General features: G+C 38.6%; 1 protein-coding gene across 1 annotated transcript in view; it reads right to left on the reverse strand.

The window, feature by feature from the left end:
• The window catches only part of TRRAP (transformation/transcription domain associated protein), a gene marked incomplete in the record, with an annotated part of 151,090 nt that overhangs the window by 114,389 nt on the left and 17,494 nt on the right, over window positions 1-19,207 (reverse strand). Inside the window, 8 exon segments of the mRNA XM_014588476.2 lie at window positions 980-1,058; window positions 4,123-4,261; window positions 9,617-9,713; window positions 10,929-11,017; window positions 11,208-11,285; window positions 12,900-13,025; window positions 16,802-16,858; window positions 18,677-18,760. Coding sequence (XP_014443962.1) covers window positions 980-1,058; window positions 4,123-4,261; window positions 9,617-9,713; window positions 10,929-11,017; window positions 11,208-11,285; window positions 12,900-13,025; window positions 16,802-16,858; window positions 18,677-18,760 — 749 coding nt within the window.

Genomic DNA, 19,207 nt, shown 5'->3' on the forward strand with positions numbered 1-19,207 from the left:
AGGGCTAGTATGGCTGCAGGTCAGAGACAGAAGCTGCAAGGATTAGCATGGCTGCAGAGGGTCAGGAAGTGGGAGGGAGTGGGACTAGCATATCTGCAGTGGGTGAGGAAGGGGAGGGGGTGGGGATAGCATGGCTGCAGATCAGAGACAGAAGCTACAGGGACTAGCATGGCTGCAGCAGGTCAAGGACTGGAAAAGAATACAGGAGGATGTAGGTAAGCAGGCAGAACCAACTCTTGTAGAAACTTGTTTGCTATGGTCGAAAGTTCAGATTTTGTCTAAGGGCAACAAAAAAATCACCAGAGAGCTTCAAGCAGCAAAAATATAATCTATTGTCCAATTTTAGGCAGGTTGAAACCCAAGTTATAAAGAAAATCTAACTTAATGCTTTATAGCAACATATTACATAGAAAACAGTGAGCAGTCTACATTTCATTCAAAGTGTCCACACATTTGTCAAAAGATCTATAACACCTACCCTACTAAAAGCAAAAAGTGACTTAACAATTTTATTCATTTTTACACTGCAAAGATAAGTAAATGTTCTATTCTCCACTGGAAACAGAAACCATTACGTTTTTTTAAGGTATGAGAAATAAAGACTAGAAAAAAATACATTAAAATATTAGCAATATTATTTAATCCCCCTGTATATAGGACCAAAAGGTTTTCTTTCCTTCTTTATTCTCGGAATGTTATCAAATATTCTTTTACAACAAAAAAAAGATGTATTATATAAAAGAAAAAAATAATAAAGTCAGATAAAGTGCTACCTACTATTTAAATCAAGATAATTCTGACTTCTTCCTTTAAGGCTAAAGCATTAAAAAGCAACCCGCAAGGTCTTTCCAAAAATTCCTGCAATTCTAAACCAAGTGGGTAAACCAAGGTCCAACAGCCTGCATTTGTTAAAACATTCATATTGTTAAGTGCCAATAACTGCTGCCCCTATCCAGACACCATAGGTTTAATCTCATACCTTAGAGTCTCCCGAGCAGTATATCCTGAGCCAATTAGTATGGATTCATCAAACAGCTTGTCCATGCAAGGAATGAACTCTACAAGAGAAAGAGCCATTGCATATATCACCAACAAAACCAATTACGAATTAAGTTACTTCATAGTGCTTTCACAGCAGCTATTCTGCAGTCTGGTATGCAATCCAGATGTGAAAAAGAATGGAAAGGTGCACATGCTGGGCTCACATGAGCCACCTGCTGTCAAAGATACAGCTGGGGTCACATTCAGCATCAGACAATGGCCTAAGAATAAAAAGGTTATGTTCCCTGGCAGATAATCGCTCCCACTAGAAGCATGTTCTATTGTCTTTAAAAGCTTCTACCCACTCAAATCTGTTTGGAGAAGGGGACAGTACCTCTTAAATGTCCCTTTACTACCCTGAAGTCATATTTCTTAAATATTTTATGGTTAATCACTTTGAGACAATAAGGATGTTTCTCATTATAAATCAGGGAGGTTAAGGAAATTTTAAACAGTTCTCATTGCCTAGGGTTAAAGTTGCAGGCTGTGATTTCCAGCTCACTAGATAAGGCTGACCAGAATCTAAACGGAGCTCCTCTCCTGCTCCACTCCTGCAGGGAAGAACCATTGCCACACTTGCCCTTTGCTCTCCCACAGGCCTGAACCTAACCAGGTTCTAGAGAAACAGTTGGTCAGCACTCATGAACAATGTGACCTGAGGGTATCAGATAAAGGGCAGACTATTTTCTAGGCCTCTTCTCCATACTCCCCTAAGAAAATTGGCTATAGGGAACAGCAGCTGGCATAATGGCTATGTTGCTAGACTCCCATGTAGTCGACTGTGGTTCGAGTCCCAAATCCAATGGCTTAAACTCACACTGGGCACATGTGCGTATGTGCCCAAGATCCTGAGAGGAGAATGGAAGAGGGATTGTGGCGTGGCCATTTTCGCTTTCTGTCTCTCTGTCTCTGTCTGTCTGGCGAGTGCACGCGCCCTATAGCAAAAACCTCTCCAAAAAATAAGAAAGAAAAAGAAAACTGGCTATAAACATCCAAGAGGATGTTTAGATTCTGTAATAGGTCTGATATACAGTCAGGCTTATGTCAATAGTCAAATAAAGTGTATTTTTTCCACCAGCAAATAGCTACTGAGGATCAAAGACATAAAAGAAACGTAGACATCAGAGAGAAATGATACACATCTTTGGTTTGCGTCCAGAGCTAGGCAGCACTGAGAAAACAGTGAGACAAAAGCAGCAAATAGTAGTCCCTTCTGAGGTCACAGGAGGGAGCATGCCTGGAGCATCCTCAGTGAAGTAGTGAACACAGAAGACAGGTGCCAAGGGCACGAACATTAAATGCTGTGAGACTGGCTATGGGCTGAGTACAAATGAAAGTGAAAGGAGGAATTAGAAGAAACAGTTATGTAGCCACTGGTTTCCAGATACTCTCCATAATCCAGTATCAGAATCTGCTGCTAGGTAAACTGAAGTTACCTGAGAGGGCCGGTTTAATTTTGGCCCACACTAAAAGCTGGGAGGACCTGTAATCCCAGCTACTGTGGAAGCGAACACAGAAAAAAAACACAGGTTCCATTTCACCCTCCTTACATAGATACACATAGATACATTCGCATGCTCGGTTTTTTGAGTTGTGATATTATTATTTATTTCTTTATATTTATTTGTTACTATTTTTTTTTTTTTCTTAAGAGAGAGAGAGAGAAAGGGAGAAAGCAAGCTACCAGGTCCGGGACCCGAACTGCAGTCGGCCATGTGGGATTCCAGCACCTTAACCACCATACCACCTAGTGGTGATATTAATTGTTTTTAAGAGAGATTCTTGTTGGTCCCAACAGTGAATAAAATTAAATAAAATAATTCTTTAAAAAAAAAACAAAAACAATGGGGGCTGGCAAGTGGCATGGTGGTTGAGGGCACTGGACTCCCACATGGCTGACCACAGTTCGAGTCCTGGATCTGGAGGCTTACTTTCTCACTTTCTCTCTCTCTCTCTCCCCCTCTCTGGTTAAATTTAAATAAATAAATAAATAAATAAATACAGTTACAAAAAATAATTCTTAAAAAAAAAAATACAGTTTTGTAGGATGGAAACTGCTGGTTGTGAGCGCAACAGACCCCAGGCTGAATGACTCCAGAAACCTGAACAGAAATTTGATTAACTAAGGTCTCACCAGTCAAGAATGCCCATGAGATGATCACATCTTCTTGAACCAATCAATGAACTGCTCATATGCCCGGGACCTGTGCCCCCTAATTCTGCCCTTAAAAATGCAAGGGGGGAACCAACAGGGAACGTAGTGGTTAAGGGCGCTAGACTCCCACATGGCCAACCATGGTTCGAGTCCTGGACCTGGCGGCTTGCTTTCTTACTTTCTCCCCAACCCCCTGGGGTCAAATAGAAATGAATGAATAAATAAAGTTAAATTAAAAAAAAAATGCATGTGGGGAAGACTTCAGGGAGACCAGGTCTTTTCAGCATGAGCTGTTGGCTCTCCTAGCTTTGCGCTTTACAATAAAGCTGTACTTTTCTTCATCACACCATGTGCCTATGGTTTGGTTTTATAGTGCTAGGGTGAGTGAACCGGATTTGAGTTCAATAACAAGTACAGGACCTAGTGGCTTGCCTTCTTTCTTTTCCTCTTTTTCTCTCCCTTTCTCTTTCTGGTCAAACTAAAAATAAGTAAATAGATGAATAAATAAATAATAAAATTAAAAACAAAAAACAAAAAACAGAACCAATCTGGCATTTTCACAGCATGAAGGATGCCAAGTTTTTGATCATCTTTTAAAAACTGGTTATTTGTAATTTCCAAAGACGGAATACTCAGAGCTACAGAACACAGGTATGATAAAGAAATGATTATGTTAATTAAGAGATTATTGGGAGAATACTTGTGGCATGCAAAAAGAAAGAGGCAGAAGGTGGGGAAGGAGAGAGGAAGAAACAAGAAAAGGAGAAGTAGGCAGGCAGAGAAAAAAAGAGAAAGGATAAACCTACAACAGAAATAAAGAAAGGAAGGTATGTGTGAAGGCTCGCAGCACAACAGAATGTCAGCTGAGTCCCACCCCCAAAGAGGACACAGGACTCATGCAAGCATTAACAGAAAAGACAACATACGATTTCTCAGCTCTGTGGTGAGGATGTGCTTGGCCGCAATCAGGAGCTCCTTTCTGAGATGTGCAGTCTCTGCTGGACAGTTTGAAAGTAACTGTAACATTCCCTTCACCATCTGCTGAGAGTACTTAGTCACCAACTCCTACAAGAATAAAAAGCAAAACAACACAGTCACATTGACAGGTTAGTGTTAAGAAAAAGCCAATTTTATTTCCTTTTTTAAAATGCGGTTATAGGGGGTGGAGAGGGGGGTGGCAGGTGGTGTGGTGGTTAAGGGTGCTGGATTCCCACATGGCCAACTGCAGTTCAAGTACTAGACCTGGCAGCTTGTCTTCTCACTTTCTCTCTTTCACTCTATCCCTTCCTGTTCAAACTAAAATAAATAAATAAAGTTAAATAAAATAACTCTTTTTAAAAAATGTGGTTATGAACAAGCTTGACTAGAAGGACCCCTTGGGACCAGCAGTTAGCGTAATGGTATGTCGCTGGACTCCCACGTAGTCGACCACGGTTCGAACCCTGGACCTGGTGGCTTAAAACTCATGCCAGGCGCGTGTGCATGTATGCCCAGGATCCTGAGAGGAGAAGGGATTGTGGGGATTGTGGCATGGCCATCCCCCCTGGGGGGTGATTTCTCGCTTTTTGTCTCTCTGTCTTTCTAGCGAGTACACACCTCGTGGATTTAACCTGGCCCTTAAACCAAAAAAAAAAAAAAAAAAAAAAGGACCCTCATGAAGTAACAAGTATATCCAAAGTTTCCATACTGTATATGTATACTACTATATTGCAAGGATATGCAGCACCATAAATAGCACTTTCTTTTACACAGTTGAGATTGTGGGTGTCTTATTTGTCCTTTTTAATATTTTTTGTCTACTTTCAACAGTGAATATTTTTCATTTCACTACTTGCAGAGAAGGAAGGCAAACACTTTAAGGACTAAGGCTTTTTAAAAGTAAATACTTCCAGGCCTAGCCATGATGGTACAGGCAGTAAAGTGCTGCCATGTGATACTGGAGCCATATGGGAGGCTCAGGTGTGGATCCTGGTCAGCGTGAGCATGGCAGGTACACTCCACGTGCCCACAATCCTGAATGGCTGAGAGGCTGAGGGAAAGATCTAGCATGGCAAGATCTTGTTGAGGATATTCTGTCACTTTCTCTCATAAAATAAATAAAATAAACTTAAAAAAAATATATTGAGACCAGCAGGTGAAGGTTAAGACACTGGACACTCCCACATGGCTGACCATGGTTCGAATCCAGGACCTGGTGACTTGCTTTCTCACTTTCCCTCTCTCTCTTGTCTTTCTCTGTTCAAATTTAAAAAATAAAGGAATAAATAAATAAAATTAAAATAAATCTTTTTGTTGAGTTTTTTCCTATAAGGCATGTGCGCTCGCCATAAAGATAGAGAGACAAGAAGTGAGAAATCACCCCCGCCCCTCGCTTCTCCTCCATTCTCCTCTTGGGATCTTGGGCACACACACACATGCCCAGCATGAGTTTGAGCCATTGGGTCTGGGACTTGAACCGTGGTCGACTACATGGGAGTCCAGTGAAATAGCCATTATGCTTACTGTTGGTCCCTAAAATCAATAATTCTTATAAAAAAAAGCAATTAACTTTTAATTAGCCATACCATTAATGGGTTATAAATGACACAGGACAACTCTAGCCAACTCAAAATAGTTATACTCACAATCTCCTTTGGAGGACTCTTTAAATAGACAACTGAAAAATAACTCAAACTAAAATATCAAGAGATATCTAATTTAGGTGTGTAAATCACATTTCCTTTTTTTAAAGTGAAAGTTATTATCTTGTTAACATGCTAAAAAAAAGGCTACAAATGCCTTCAAAGTTAACTTTCATTCTAAATAATTTGGCATACATGTTTTTATTTTTATTTTCCTAAAATAAAATCCTTATAAAAAAATAAGTTATTGAGAGCTGGCAGGTGGCATGGTGGTTAAGGGCCCTAGAGTCCTATATAGCCGACTGGAGTTCGAGTCCTGGACCTGGCAGCTTGTTTTCACTTTCCCTAGCTCTCTCCTTCTCACTCTGTCCCTATCTGTTCAAATTAAAATAAATAAATAAATGCAGTTAAATAAAATAATTCTTTAGATAAATAAATAACTTAGTAGGACTGCCAGGTGGTGTGGTTAAGGTACTGGATTCCCACGCAGCTGACCATGGTTCGCGTCCCGGTCGTGGCAGCTTGCTTTCTCACTCTCTTTCTTTCTCTCTTTCTCTATCAAATTGAAAACTAATAAATAAATTAATTAAATTGAATAAATAATTATTTTAAATACATAAATTATTAGGTCATTGGGAAAGTCACGACTTTTTTATGTAAGAGTTATTCTATAGGATCAGCAGATGGCATAATGGCTACATTGCTGAACTCCCATGTAGTTGACCGTGGTTCAAGTCCAGGACCTGGTGGCTTAAACTCATGACTGTACGTGCGTGCCCAAGATCCCAAGAGCAGAATGGAGGAGAGGAGATTGCACCATGGCCATCCCTGTCAGGGGTGACTTCTTGCTTTCTGTGTCTCTGTCTCTCTCTGTCTTTCTGGAAAGCGTACACGCCCTATAGCGAAAACCTCTCCCCCCCCCCAAAAAAAATCAATGAGTTATTTTATTTAGGGGCTGGCAGGTGGTGTGGTGGGTGGTTAGGGGTGCTGGACTACCCACATGGCTAACTGCGGTTTGAGTCCTGGACCTGGTGGCTTACTTTCTCGCACTCTCTCTCTCTGATCAAATTAAAATAAATATATAAATAAATAAAAGTTAAATTAATAAAAGAACTATTTATTTCACTTTTATTTATCTACTTATTTATTTTTAATTTTGACCAGAGAGGGACAGAGTGAGAGAGAGAGAGGGAAAGTGTGAAAGCAAGCCACCAGTTTCGGGACTCAAACCACGGTCGGTCAGTGGGAGTCCAACACCCTTAACCACCACACCACCTGGCAGTCCCATATGACATATTTTAATATGTTTTTCTATGCAAAACTGTGTAATGACTTTCCCAAAAACCCAATATAATAGAATTCCATTGACATAGGCCAGAACTCAATTTATGCCATACTTTAAAACAATTATGATTATATAAGAATTTTATTCAAACTATTGACTGAGAGGTAAGGTGTCTTTTCTCCTTCAAGTTCTTCTTATAATTTAAATAAAGGGAAGATCCTCAACTACAAATTAAAAAAAACAGGGCCATCCAGTGGTGTGGTGGTTAAAGTAGCTGGATCTCACATGGCCAGCTATGTGGTTTGAGTCCCACACAAAGCAGCTTGAAGAACATGCCAGGGGCGTGTGTATAGGTGTGCCCTAGATCTCGAAAGGAGGGAAAGATGAAGAAGGAATTATAGCGTGACCATCCACCATGGGGGTACTTTCTCACTCCTCACCTTCTGCGCACATGTTCCCTCAGGCATATGAAAAATAAAAAAAATGAAAAACTACTATACCGGGACCAGTAGGTGGCATGGTGGTTAAGGCACTGGACACTCCCACACAGCCAACCGCAATTTAAGTCCCAGAACTGGTGGCTTGCTTTCTTACCCTCTCTCTTTCTGTGTCTTTCTCTGGTCAAATTAAAATGAATGAATGAATAAAATAAAATAAAATAAAAAATTATTAAAAAAAAACAACTACCATACAAGCTTCTCAAGAAAGCAAACAAGGGACCAGCAGTTAGCATAATGGCTATGTTGTTGGACTCCCACGTAGTCGACCGCGGTTCACATCCCGGACCCAGTGGCTTAAACTCATGCCAGGAATGTGTGAGTATGTGCCCAAGATCCCGAGAGGAGAATGGAGAAGGGATTGCGGCATGGCCATCGCCCGGGGGGTGATTTCTTGCTTTCTGTCTCCCTGTCTCTGTCTTTCTGGCAAGCACACGCGCCCTATAGCAAAAACAAAACAAAACAAACTCTCTCTAAAAAAAAAGAGCAAACTAATTTTCTTTATCACAGTTTTATTTGACAGCGCCATTTTTTAAAATTCCATCTTTCTGGGACCAGCAGTTAGCGTAATGGCTATGTCGCTGGACTCCCACAGTCGACCGCGGTTCACATCCCGGACCCAGTGGCTTAAAACTCATGCCAGGTGTGTGCACATGCGTGCCCAAGATCCCGAGAGGAGAATGGAGAAGGGATTGCGGCATGGCCATCCCCCCTGGGGGGTGATTTCTTGCTTTCTGTCTCTCTGTCTCTCTCTGTCTGGCGAGCGCATGCGCCCTATAGCAAAAACCTCTCAAAAAAAAAAAAGAAGAAAAAAGTTCCATATTTCCTCCACCTGTTTGACACACCATAAAGCTTCTAAAGTAGCAAAAGTAAATGAACCAAATACATCCACACAGAACTCTTTAAGTACATGTTTACAAAGGCTTTCTCCATCACAGCCCTAAGTAAAACAGCCAAATTCCTAAAGAGAGGGGAAAAATTAGTGGTTGCCACTGGCTGGGGGTCAGGGAGAAATAAAAGTGACTGTGGACAGATACAGAGTTTCTTTGTGGAACTGATGAAATTCTTCTAAAATTGGATAATTATGATGGTTCAAATCCATGAATAAGCTAAAAACTACTAAAATGTATACATTAAGAGAGTGAATTTGATGACATGTGAATTATCTTTCAACAAAGCTATTTCAAAAAAATTATAACAATTGAAATGTCCATAAACTGGTGAGTGGATAAATATACCATGATACATCCTTACAGTGGAATACTACTGCTATGAACTGGACTGGGTCCTCCCAAAATTCATATGTTGCAGCTCTAACCTGAGTGTAACTGGAGAGAGAGTCTTTGGGAGGCAAGTAAAATGAGGTCAGGAAGGTGGGCCCCTAATCTGATAGGACTATGGTCTTATAAAAGGAGGCTGAGAAAGAGATCTCTCTCATCATGTGAGATCGCAGCAGGAAGGTGGCCATCTGTAACCTATACTTATGCCATACTTTAAAACAATCATGAATCCTTACCAGAAACCAGAATCTCAATATTAAAACATTCAGTTTCCAAAACTGTGAGAAAATAAAATTCTGTTGTTTAAGCCACCCAGTCTATCATATTTTGTTAAGGCAGCCAAGCAAACAAAGACAACTACACTGCAATAAATAGCCATAACTTACCAATAAAGTAAGGATGAATCTCAGCATTACTGCTAAAAACAGCAGGACTCAAAAGGTTATATATACTGTATGACTCCATTTATATGATATTCTGAAAAAGGCAAAACTATGGGCACAGAAAACCAATCACTGTTCACTGGGGAATGGAAGTGGGAGAAAGAAACTGACTTCAAATGTATACAAAGGAATTATCTGGAGGATGGAAATGTTCTGTATTCTGATGTGTTAGTGATTACTGAATGTTAATACATTTGTCAGTTCAGAAAACTGCATACCCACAAAAGGTGAATTCTATTGAATATAAATTGTAACTCGGTAAACCTGATATAAGAAAAAAGTTAATTACCTTACCTGATAAATTCTGATGATATAAGCTAAAAATGACAACGTTTTAATCTGAGCAGCAATGAAATCAGCATACAACTCCTTGTTGTAAAGCTTATGTTGCCTGAATGAGATAGAATAAAATTTACAATATTAGCTTACTGTCTAGGTGACATTAATTAAAATCCTATAACAAGTGCTAAGCCCAAATGTTCGATTTCTAACCAGACCAGAATACAGCAGTAACAGTAGCAGCTTCAGGACTTTCACATGGTTCCAAATAGCATAAAGGATTTAAGGGCCTAAAACCAAACAGTTGGCCAAATTATTGTACAGAAGCTGAATATGAATTGCATCAAACCAATGCTGGACTGACCCAGTCAAACAGCAGATAGTAGTCTCCTTTATCTAAGGTTTTGATTTCTGCAGATTCAGTTACTTGAGGTCAACCATGGCCCAAAAATATTAAATGAAAAGTTCCAGAAATAAACAATTGCATGCTATTCTGAGCAGCATGATGAAATCTCATGTTGTTCCACTCCATCCAGCCCCGGACATGAATCACCCCTTTGTCCATGTATTCACATTGTGTACACCACCCACCCTGTTAATTTTTAGCAGCAGTCTTGGTTATCAGATTAAAACAAACAAACAAACAAACAAACAGTACAGATAGGGTACAGTACTATCAGTGACTTCTGGAATCCACAGAGGATCTTGGGACATATCACCATGGCTAAGGGAACACTACTGTCATGTGACTACTGCTCAATGCAAGACCTTCTACCAAACATATGGGGCTACTGAAGGTGATTCCTCCTCAGAGTCTATCCTCAGAAGACTCAGTCAGATAGGCTGCATGTCAAGAAGGTAAGTAGTAACAGTCTTAGGAAAGTTATGAAGTTTGAGAAAAGGCATCACTGAGAGACTTCAAAGGATGAATACGGTTGGCCTATTCAGAGATTCAGGGTGATAGGTAAGAGGGAACCAAGATAAAGAACATTCTAGCATTCCAAAAAATTCCTGCTAATAGGAACTACAAGAACCAAGTCTTGAAGGTTAAATAGGTCTTGGATATTCCATAGATATAAATGAGCATAATATACCCAATGTTATTCCTTAATTTATAAAATGCCAAGAACCAAGACATTAACTCATCTTTTCAAAATAAACTAAAATAACTGTATCATCACTGAAACACAAGTTTAAAAAGTCAAAAATATATATAACTTATCAGAATTTTACAACTCATGATTTGTATGTTTTAAGAATGACAACGGCAAGTGTATTCCTGCTTGGAATTAAAGTACCGCGGCAGTCAGCTGCTGTGACATCTCACCTGGCTTGTGCAGATACCTGAATTGCAATGGTATTCATGATCAAGGGCACGAATTCCGCAACGACATTGTGGATATTCAGCTTGTAGAGCTAAAAGCAAACATACCAGATTTTCATGTTTTTACACTATGCTGCAGCAAAATACTTTGGTTGACCAAAGAAACAATAGGATATATTAATTAGCATGTGTGTAGAATACCCATCTTTTTGTCACAGAAAATCAGATGTGAATTGTGTAATAAAGAAACCAAGAAACTCAAAAAACAAGCAAAGAACATACCTGATACATTAAAACAACAATAATGGGCAATTCAGCCAACACTTTCAGAGAAAGTGATCCTCTTGGAATGATGGAATGCTACAAGACAGAAACAGTTCAGATTATGGTTATCATCCTAGAGTCACCCTCTTGAAATAAGGAAAATACTGATATATCTGTGATGATAGAAAAGGTATGAAAAATTATGCTAAAAATGAAGTACACAGAACTATCATTTAATATAAAGGTTTTTATATTTTCCAACACAATCACTAGTAGTGAAAACTCCAGGAAAATACAGCAAAACAAAGATTCAAATCACCTGGGAAAACACTTAAAGTACTATCTACTATTTTAAGTACTTAACAGCAAAAAGTGCAATTACCCAGGAGTTTTATTTAAAGACATTTATAAACAGGAAATGTTTACAAAAAGTATCAGAAAAAAATTGAATGGTCCTAATATATAACGACTTTATATATATAAAACAGGTAAATGTCAGACACAAAATATAAATGGGCAATGGATATAAAGAAAGAAGAAGAAAATACAAAGAAATGATACACAGAAAACAAGTTTCTAATTCAAGAAGAGCAAAGGAAAGCTTTATTCAAAATTTAGTTTCTAATTTGCCCTAGCACAAACGAAAGCATTCTTACACAACCACTTCAGAAACACAGATATGGATGAGAACATGTTCTTCAATCATAAAAAACAGTCATTAGTAAATGCTTAATACACGAAACCTATCTGACAGAAACTACAAGTACAAGACATTACCTGCAAACCATAGCAGATTACCTTCACAAAATTCCATGAGACAGGATTTTAGATAATGAGAGGAAAAATAAGGTCAGAACCAAGGTTCATTAGCTTTACAAGAGTTAGAAAACCTGAGTGTGGGCCTGGGACACTTCCCAGGAGCTCTCTACCCCAGAACCCACACTCAGTCACTGAGTTACAATTTTTTTTTTAAGACAGGATTTCACTGTCACAACCCTGCCTAAGCAACTAAGTCCACAAGTGTGTTACCACCACACCCAACCTTTATATTGGACCTGAGAGTCAAACTCAGGTGTTCAGTGTGGTCCCAGCCTCAGAAGCAAAGCTTCTTAGCAGCACAAGCCATCATGGTTAGGCAGAACTACAATTTTATCTGTTAAAGGGACTTCACTAATGTAAAAAAAAAAAAAAAATCAGGTCTGAAAAGAACAGTAGCCCTGAGCCTGCTGCTCCCCCCCACCATGTGATTCTAGGTTTTGCTGACAATTTCGTCTTTACAGCCTGGCATCAGTGGTGTCCAACAGTTTACTCTCTCTACTTGCCAGCGACACAGCAGAATCAGCAATGCTCTGCCAGGTACACATGTTGATTAAAAAAAAAAAATCAGGTCTGAAAAGAACAGTAGCCCTGAGCCTGCTGCTCCCCCCAGCATGTGATTCTAGGTTTTGCTGACAATTTCGTCTTTACAGCCTGGCATCAGTGGTGTCCAACAGTTTACTCTCTCTACTTGCCAGCGACACAGCAGAATCAGCAATGCTCTGCCAGGTACACATGTTGATTTATTTACCTTAAATACTCTCATGTATTTAAGAAAAAGAAGAAGAAAAAACTTAAATGGCCTAAAAGGTCATTAATTCATTTTTCCTCTATCAAGTATAGAGGCCAATGACAAAAACAATTCAATTTAGCAGAGCAACTGAAGACACTTACTGTCCTTGTCTCACTGTCCTCACGCTCAGGATTGACTTTCACAGCAATTGTTGTTATCATACCAACCATTTCTGGAAGAGGGACTGTGTTCTCAGGGATCACTTGCGGGTTCTCAAAGTAACGGTTCTGCATTAAAAAATAGAAATAATTTTTCCTAAAGTGAAAATACTGTATCGTTGGGGCAGGCAGGTGGCATGGTGGTTGAGGATGCTGGACTCCCACATAGTCGACTGTGGTTCAAATCCCAGACCTGGAGGCTTTCTCTCTCTGCCATTGAATTAAAAAACAAATAAATAAAATTAAATGGAATAAATAATTATTAAGAAAATTTAAAAATATTAGAAATGAAAAAAACACTGTATTCCATAAAATACACCTGGCATTTGATGAAAGAAACTAAAATGCTCAATGTGTGTGTGTCACATCAATCCCATAGCACATGGGGCTCCAACACCCAACAGAAAATGCAAATCTGCCTACATATTTTCTATTGTTTTCCTGACTAACAAAAGGTGAAATACAAATCATATTATATTAACTCAGCGAGGCAGGAAAAAATGGATTCCATCCACCAGTTAAACTAGGAGTTAGTCCTTATTAAACTAACATTTTCAAACAGTCTATAAATAGGCATAGACGGGAACAGAGGGAGAGCACAGGGGATATATGTAAAAGCCAGGACCTTGCTGCCATCCTTTGTTTTCTATGGAATCTGGGCTTCATGTTAAATAAGGAAGCTTGTTACAAAAAACAGCTCTAAGGCTTTGGCCAAAATGGCAGGTGACACAAGGTGGTGACTTAAAGTAATTTTAAGTTTTATAAATTTTAGCAGATTAAAATCCTTAAATGATAAGAGTTCATCTTACCAATATGTTAATTTTTTAAACTTAAAAAGAAATCTCTAAGTAGTCAAGTTATATGCATGTTACAGAAAATTATGAGGCCAAAAATTACGGCCATCTGGGGGTGGCGGGGGCATGGTGGTTAAGGGCGCCGGACTCTCACATGGCCGACCACGGTTTGAGTCCCACATTTGGAGGCTTGCTTTCTCACTTTCTCTCTCTCTATTTCTCTCTGTCTCTGGCTCACTCTATCCCTCTCTGGTCAAATTAAAATAAATACATACATGGATAAATAAAGTTAAATAAAATAATTCTTTTAAAGAAATTACGGCCATCTGTAAGAGTCTGGGAAGATGTTCAGCATCTGGTAGCAGCAATTACTTCTAGTAAATGAAACTAAGATGGAAGAGGGCATTTTCCTCTTCTATTCCACATACTTTTATATTGTGGCACTGCTTATAGAAGAGTTCTTAACAATACAGAGAAAAAAAAAAAACTGGACCAGCCTGTGGTGTGGTGGTTTAGAAACCTAGATCCTCGGTGGCCAACCATGTAGTCAAGTCATGGACCCAGTGGCTTCAGAAACATGCCCGGTAAATGTGTATGCATTCCCAAACCCCCAAAAGGAAGGAGAAATGGAAGACAAGGGATTGGGGCAAGATCATTCTCCATAAGAGATGCTTTCTCACTTTCTCTCTCTCATCCTTTTTCTGTCTCTCTCTAGCTAGCACACATAACCTCTAGAAAAATTTAAATAAAAATTAAGAAACACAAAAAAAAAATGCTGAAAATATACACCATCTCCCCAAAACGTCTTCAAAATTGTTCAACAATTTTCTAGTATGCACATGTGAAAAACAAAACATAGCTTCGATATCTTTTTCATTTTTCTTTTTTTTTTTTTTAAGAGAGATTTTTGCTATAAGGCATGTGCATTTGCTGTAGAGACAGAGACAGACAGAAAGCAAGAAATCATCTGCCAGGAGGATGGCCATACCACAGTCTCTTTTCCTCAACTTTCCTCTCTGGATTTTGGACACACATGCACATGCACCTGCAGTGAGTTTGAAGCCACCAGGTCTGGGACTCAAATCGCAGTTGGCCACATGGGAGTCCAGCAACGTAACCATTACGCCATCTGTTGATCCCCATTTTAAAAATTTTTAAGTTTCCTATAAGGCACATGTATTCACCAGAGACAGATGAGGGGGTGGAGGGAGAAATCACCCCCCACCTCCCACCCCAGTGGGAAATGGCCACACCACAATCCCTTCTTCTCTCACAATTTTGGGCACACATGCACACACACCCAGCATGATTTTAAGCCACCAGGTATAGGACTCAAACAGCAGAATCAGTAACGTGGGGATCCAGTCGCCTCAACCTCTACCCACCTGCTTGTCCCAAAGCCCAATAACAATGCTTGCACAAGAGAATTATAAATAATTTGTTTTCTGTTGTTCCCCCAAATTTTTCCATTAATAATATATTGCTGGGACAGGCAGTTGGCGTAATGGCTATGTCACTGGACCCCCACACAGTTGACTGCATTTCGAGTCCCAGACCAGGTGGCTTAAACTCACGCTGGGCGTGTGTGCATGCGTGCCCAAGATCCTGAGAGAGAATGGAGGAGAAGGGATTGTGGCGTAGCCGTCCCCCCTAGGGGGTGATTTCTCGCTTTCTATCTCTCTGTCTCTCTCTGTCCGTCTGATGAGCGCATGCGCTCTATAGCAAAAACCTCTCCAAAAAAATTATATATATATACATATATATATAATTTTGTGGACCAGCAGGTGGCATGGTGGTTAGATGTTGGACACTTCAACATGGCTGACCATGGTTCAAGTCCCAGACCTAGTGGCTTGCTTTCTCACTTTCTTTCTTTCTCTTTCTCTGGCCAAAGTAAAAGATAAGTGGATGAATAAATAAAATAAAATAATTATTTAAAAAAATAATATATTGCTCTTATATAAAATTATTTAAGAAGTAGGTTGTGACATAGTAGTAATTCAACTGAGCTCACATTGTAAAGGTCCTGGGTTTAAGTCTCAAAACCAACCCAAACATGCTGACATGCACACAAGTCGTGATCTAGTACAGCTGAGACTGGGGGTGGATCATAGTATAAGAACTCTCTTGTGGGGAGGGGTGCCTGTCTCTCTTCCCCTCTCTTCCTCTCTATTAAAAAAAAGGGGGGGGGCCTGGCAGATGGCATGGTGGTTAAGGCGCTGGACTTCCACATGGCTGACCATGGTTTGAGTCCTGGGACTGCCATCTTGTTTGACCATGGTTTGAGTCCTGGGATTCACTAGCTCTCTCTGGTCAAAATAAAGAATAATAATAATAAATAAAATTACATAAATAATTCTTTAAAAATTAAAATTAAGGCTTTTAAGCTCTATAGAAAAATCAAAGGAACTCTTTTTTAAAAAAAAAAAACTTCATTTATGTATGTATTTATTTATTTATCTACTTTAATTTGACCAGAGAGGGAGAGTGAGAGAGCAAGAGACAGAGCGGGAAAGAAAAAAAGCAAGTCGCCAGGTCCAGGACTTGAACCACAGTCAGCCATGTGGGAGTCCAGCACCCTTAACCATCACGCCACCTGCTGACCCCAAGGAACTCTTTTTTTAAAAATCATTTTTATTTAATTTTATTTATTCATTCATTTGTCTTTAACCTGACCAGAGATAAACAGAGAGAGAGAGAGAGAGAAAGTGAGAAACCAAGTCACCAGGTCTGGGACTCAAAACATGGTCAGCCATGTGGGAGTTTCCAGCACCTTAACCACCAAGCCACCTGCTGGTCCCCAACCAAGGAATTCTTTCTTTAATGGCTGATTTATCAACCTAGATTTTAATTATCACTAAACCTTTCCCATTCTAAAATTATTAGGTCGTTGGTAAAGTCATGATGTATTTTTCTATGTAAAAAAGCATCATGACTTTCTTGACAACCCAATAGCATTCTCCACTTATTTCTTCAACCCTATTTAAAATTTTCTTTGGAATAAGGAAGTCATAAATAAATATAACTAATAAATCTAAATTTAAAACATACCACTACTTTTGGAAGCTCCTTGTAAATCTGTTTCACAAAATCCAAAAAATGATGAATCTAAAAAAAAAGACATTTCCATTATAGGACGATATTTATACATGGAAAATGCTTATGTTACAATAAATTTAAACGATTGGTATAGTCTTAATACATACGAACTCAAAAAACAGGTAAGGAAAATGTCAGACTTAAGATATAAACAAACAACAGATGTGAACAAACAAAACAAGAAATATAAATACTAAGAATTAGGGGCCGGCATGTGGCGTGATGGTTAAGTGCACTGAACTCCCACATGGTGGATCGCAGTTCAAGTCCTAGACCTGGTGGCTTGCTTTCTCACTACCCACCCCCTACTCTGTTCCTCTCTGGTAAAATTAAAATAAATAAATAAATAAAGTTAAATAAAATAATTCTTTAAAAAAGAATAAACAAAAATTAAGTTGCCAATTCAGAAAGAGCAAAGGAATCAAAATTAAAATAAGTGCCATTTTTTAACCTTTGAAAAATAATATATAATGCTTAAGAAGCTACAATGGGAGGGAGACTCTCATATACTACTGAGGGAACCATAAACTGTTGAGACCTTTCTAGAAATCAGTTTAACAGTTATACAACAGGAGCACTAAAACATTGATATCTTTGGCTCAATTCTACTTCTAAAAATCTAGTCTATAAAATAATTTGAACCATAAACATATTCAGTAATTAGATAAAAATTTGCAGTACCCCAAGTATGCAGAAATAAGCATATCCATATGAAAAAATATTATGTACTCATTAATAATTAATCTTATGAAGTTTTTTTATGATTGGGAAAGTGCTTATATACAATGTGAAAGGAAGTGATCAGGATATAAAGTATTATAGGATATAAAATGTTACCAATATTATTGTAATTATACAGAAAATATATTCATACATTATGGTGAGAAAGAGGAAAGGAAATCACTAAAACATTAAATAATGTTTTTAAGATGGCAGGAATTTTATTTCATCTTCATGCCCTTAATTTGCAAATAATCTACAAAAAGCATTTACTAAGATTATCCTCAGAGAAGACAGCTTAATTACAACAAATGTGTGTTTACTGCTTACTATATAGATGGGTTCAAATCACTGCTAAAAATTTTTAATTACTATATCTAATTCTTCAACAAGTTTTGAGGATATACTGTGATAAAATATTTAAAGCCTTTACATCAAAGGCTCCAAAAAGTTGAGATTACTCAATGTCACATACCTATTCCATTGCAGAGTTGAGATTCGAGAAACCCAACTCTTTGATTTCTGAACCAACATCTTAACCCTTGTTTAATAAACAATGATTGGAGTCTTCTGGCACATCAGGTATGTAACTATCAGATGGGGCCAGCAAGTGATGTGGTGGTTAAGGTGGCTGTACTCCCACATGGCAGACCACGGTTCGAGTCCCAGACCTGGCAGCTTGCGTTCTCTCCTGGCAGCTTGCTTTCTCACCTTCTTTCTCTCTGTCTCTCTCTGGTCAGCCCCCCCAAAAAAATTAAAACAAAACAAAATAAAACAAAAAAAACCACAATAACAATGAATAAAATTAAAGTAATTCTTAAAAAAAAAAAAAAAAAAGATATGTAACTATCAGAGCAACTCAAAAAGTTCTGCCAGTTTGGTTGTTAGTAACTTTCAACTACTCAATAAATTTAGCAAAATATTGATATATACATACAAAAAAAGGGTCACCATTAAACCTATCAAGAATTGCCCCCAACTAAAGCTATATTTTCTACACTTGAAAGCAGTAGGAGTTCAGTCAACTCTAAAAGAAAGTAAAAAGTTTATACAGCAGAAGGAACTTGTCCACACACTTTATAAATGCTATCAGGATAAACAACTTACTTCCTGTGTGATTGGTGGTCTGAACTGTTTATGTAGCTCAATAATTATTCTTAGACAAATAAGAACATTTTCTTCATTTTCCGTCTTTGAAAAAAAAAAAGCGCAGTTAAAAAGTTATTATTTCTGAGAATTTAAAATTTAAAACAAAATTTCTAAGCATTTTGTGCACACATCCTCCATCTACCAACTTATTTGATTTGTTGAAAATTCATAACCCACAAAACACAGCTGTCCCAGACAGGAAGTTTTGCATGGTCTTTGAGGGACCAGCTGAAGGGCTTCTCACCAGCCAGCTCTGCAAGACCAACCTCACAGATTGAGGGACAATTTACAGCAAGTCACACCATGAACTAAGGTCTTCATGGCCCAATTGATACTTTTCGCTACTTGAAAATACTGCTGAGAAGATCAAGAAAGAACAAACCACTACTGAGCACCCACCATGGAGTGGACCCTGTACTAATAAGCACTTTATAAATGCTGTGTGGGTGGGGGTGCCATGCACATTTTACCTCCAAGGAAGTGAAGTTT

The sequence above is a fragment of the Tupaia chinensis genome, unplaced genomic scaffold (genome assembly GCF_000334495.1).
Source record: "Tupaia chinensis unplaced genomic scaffold, TupChi_1.0 Scaffold000279_1, whole genome shotgun sequence".
Lineage (NCBI taxonomy): Eukaryota > Metazoa > Chordata > Mammalia > Scandentia > Tupaiidae > Tupaia > Tupaia belangeri.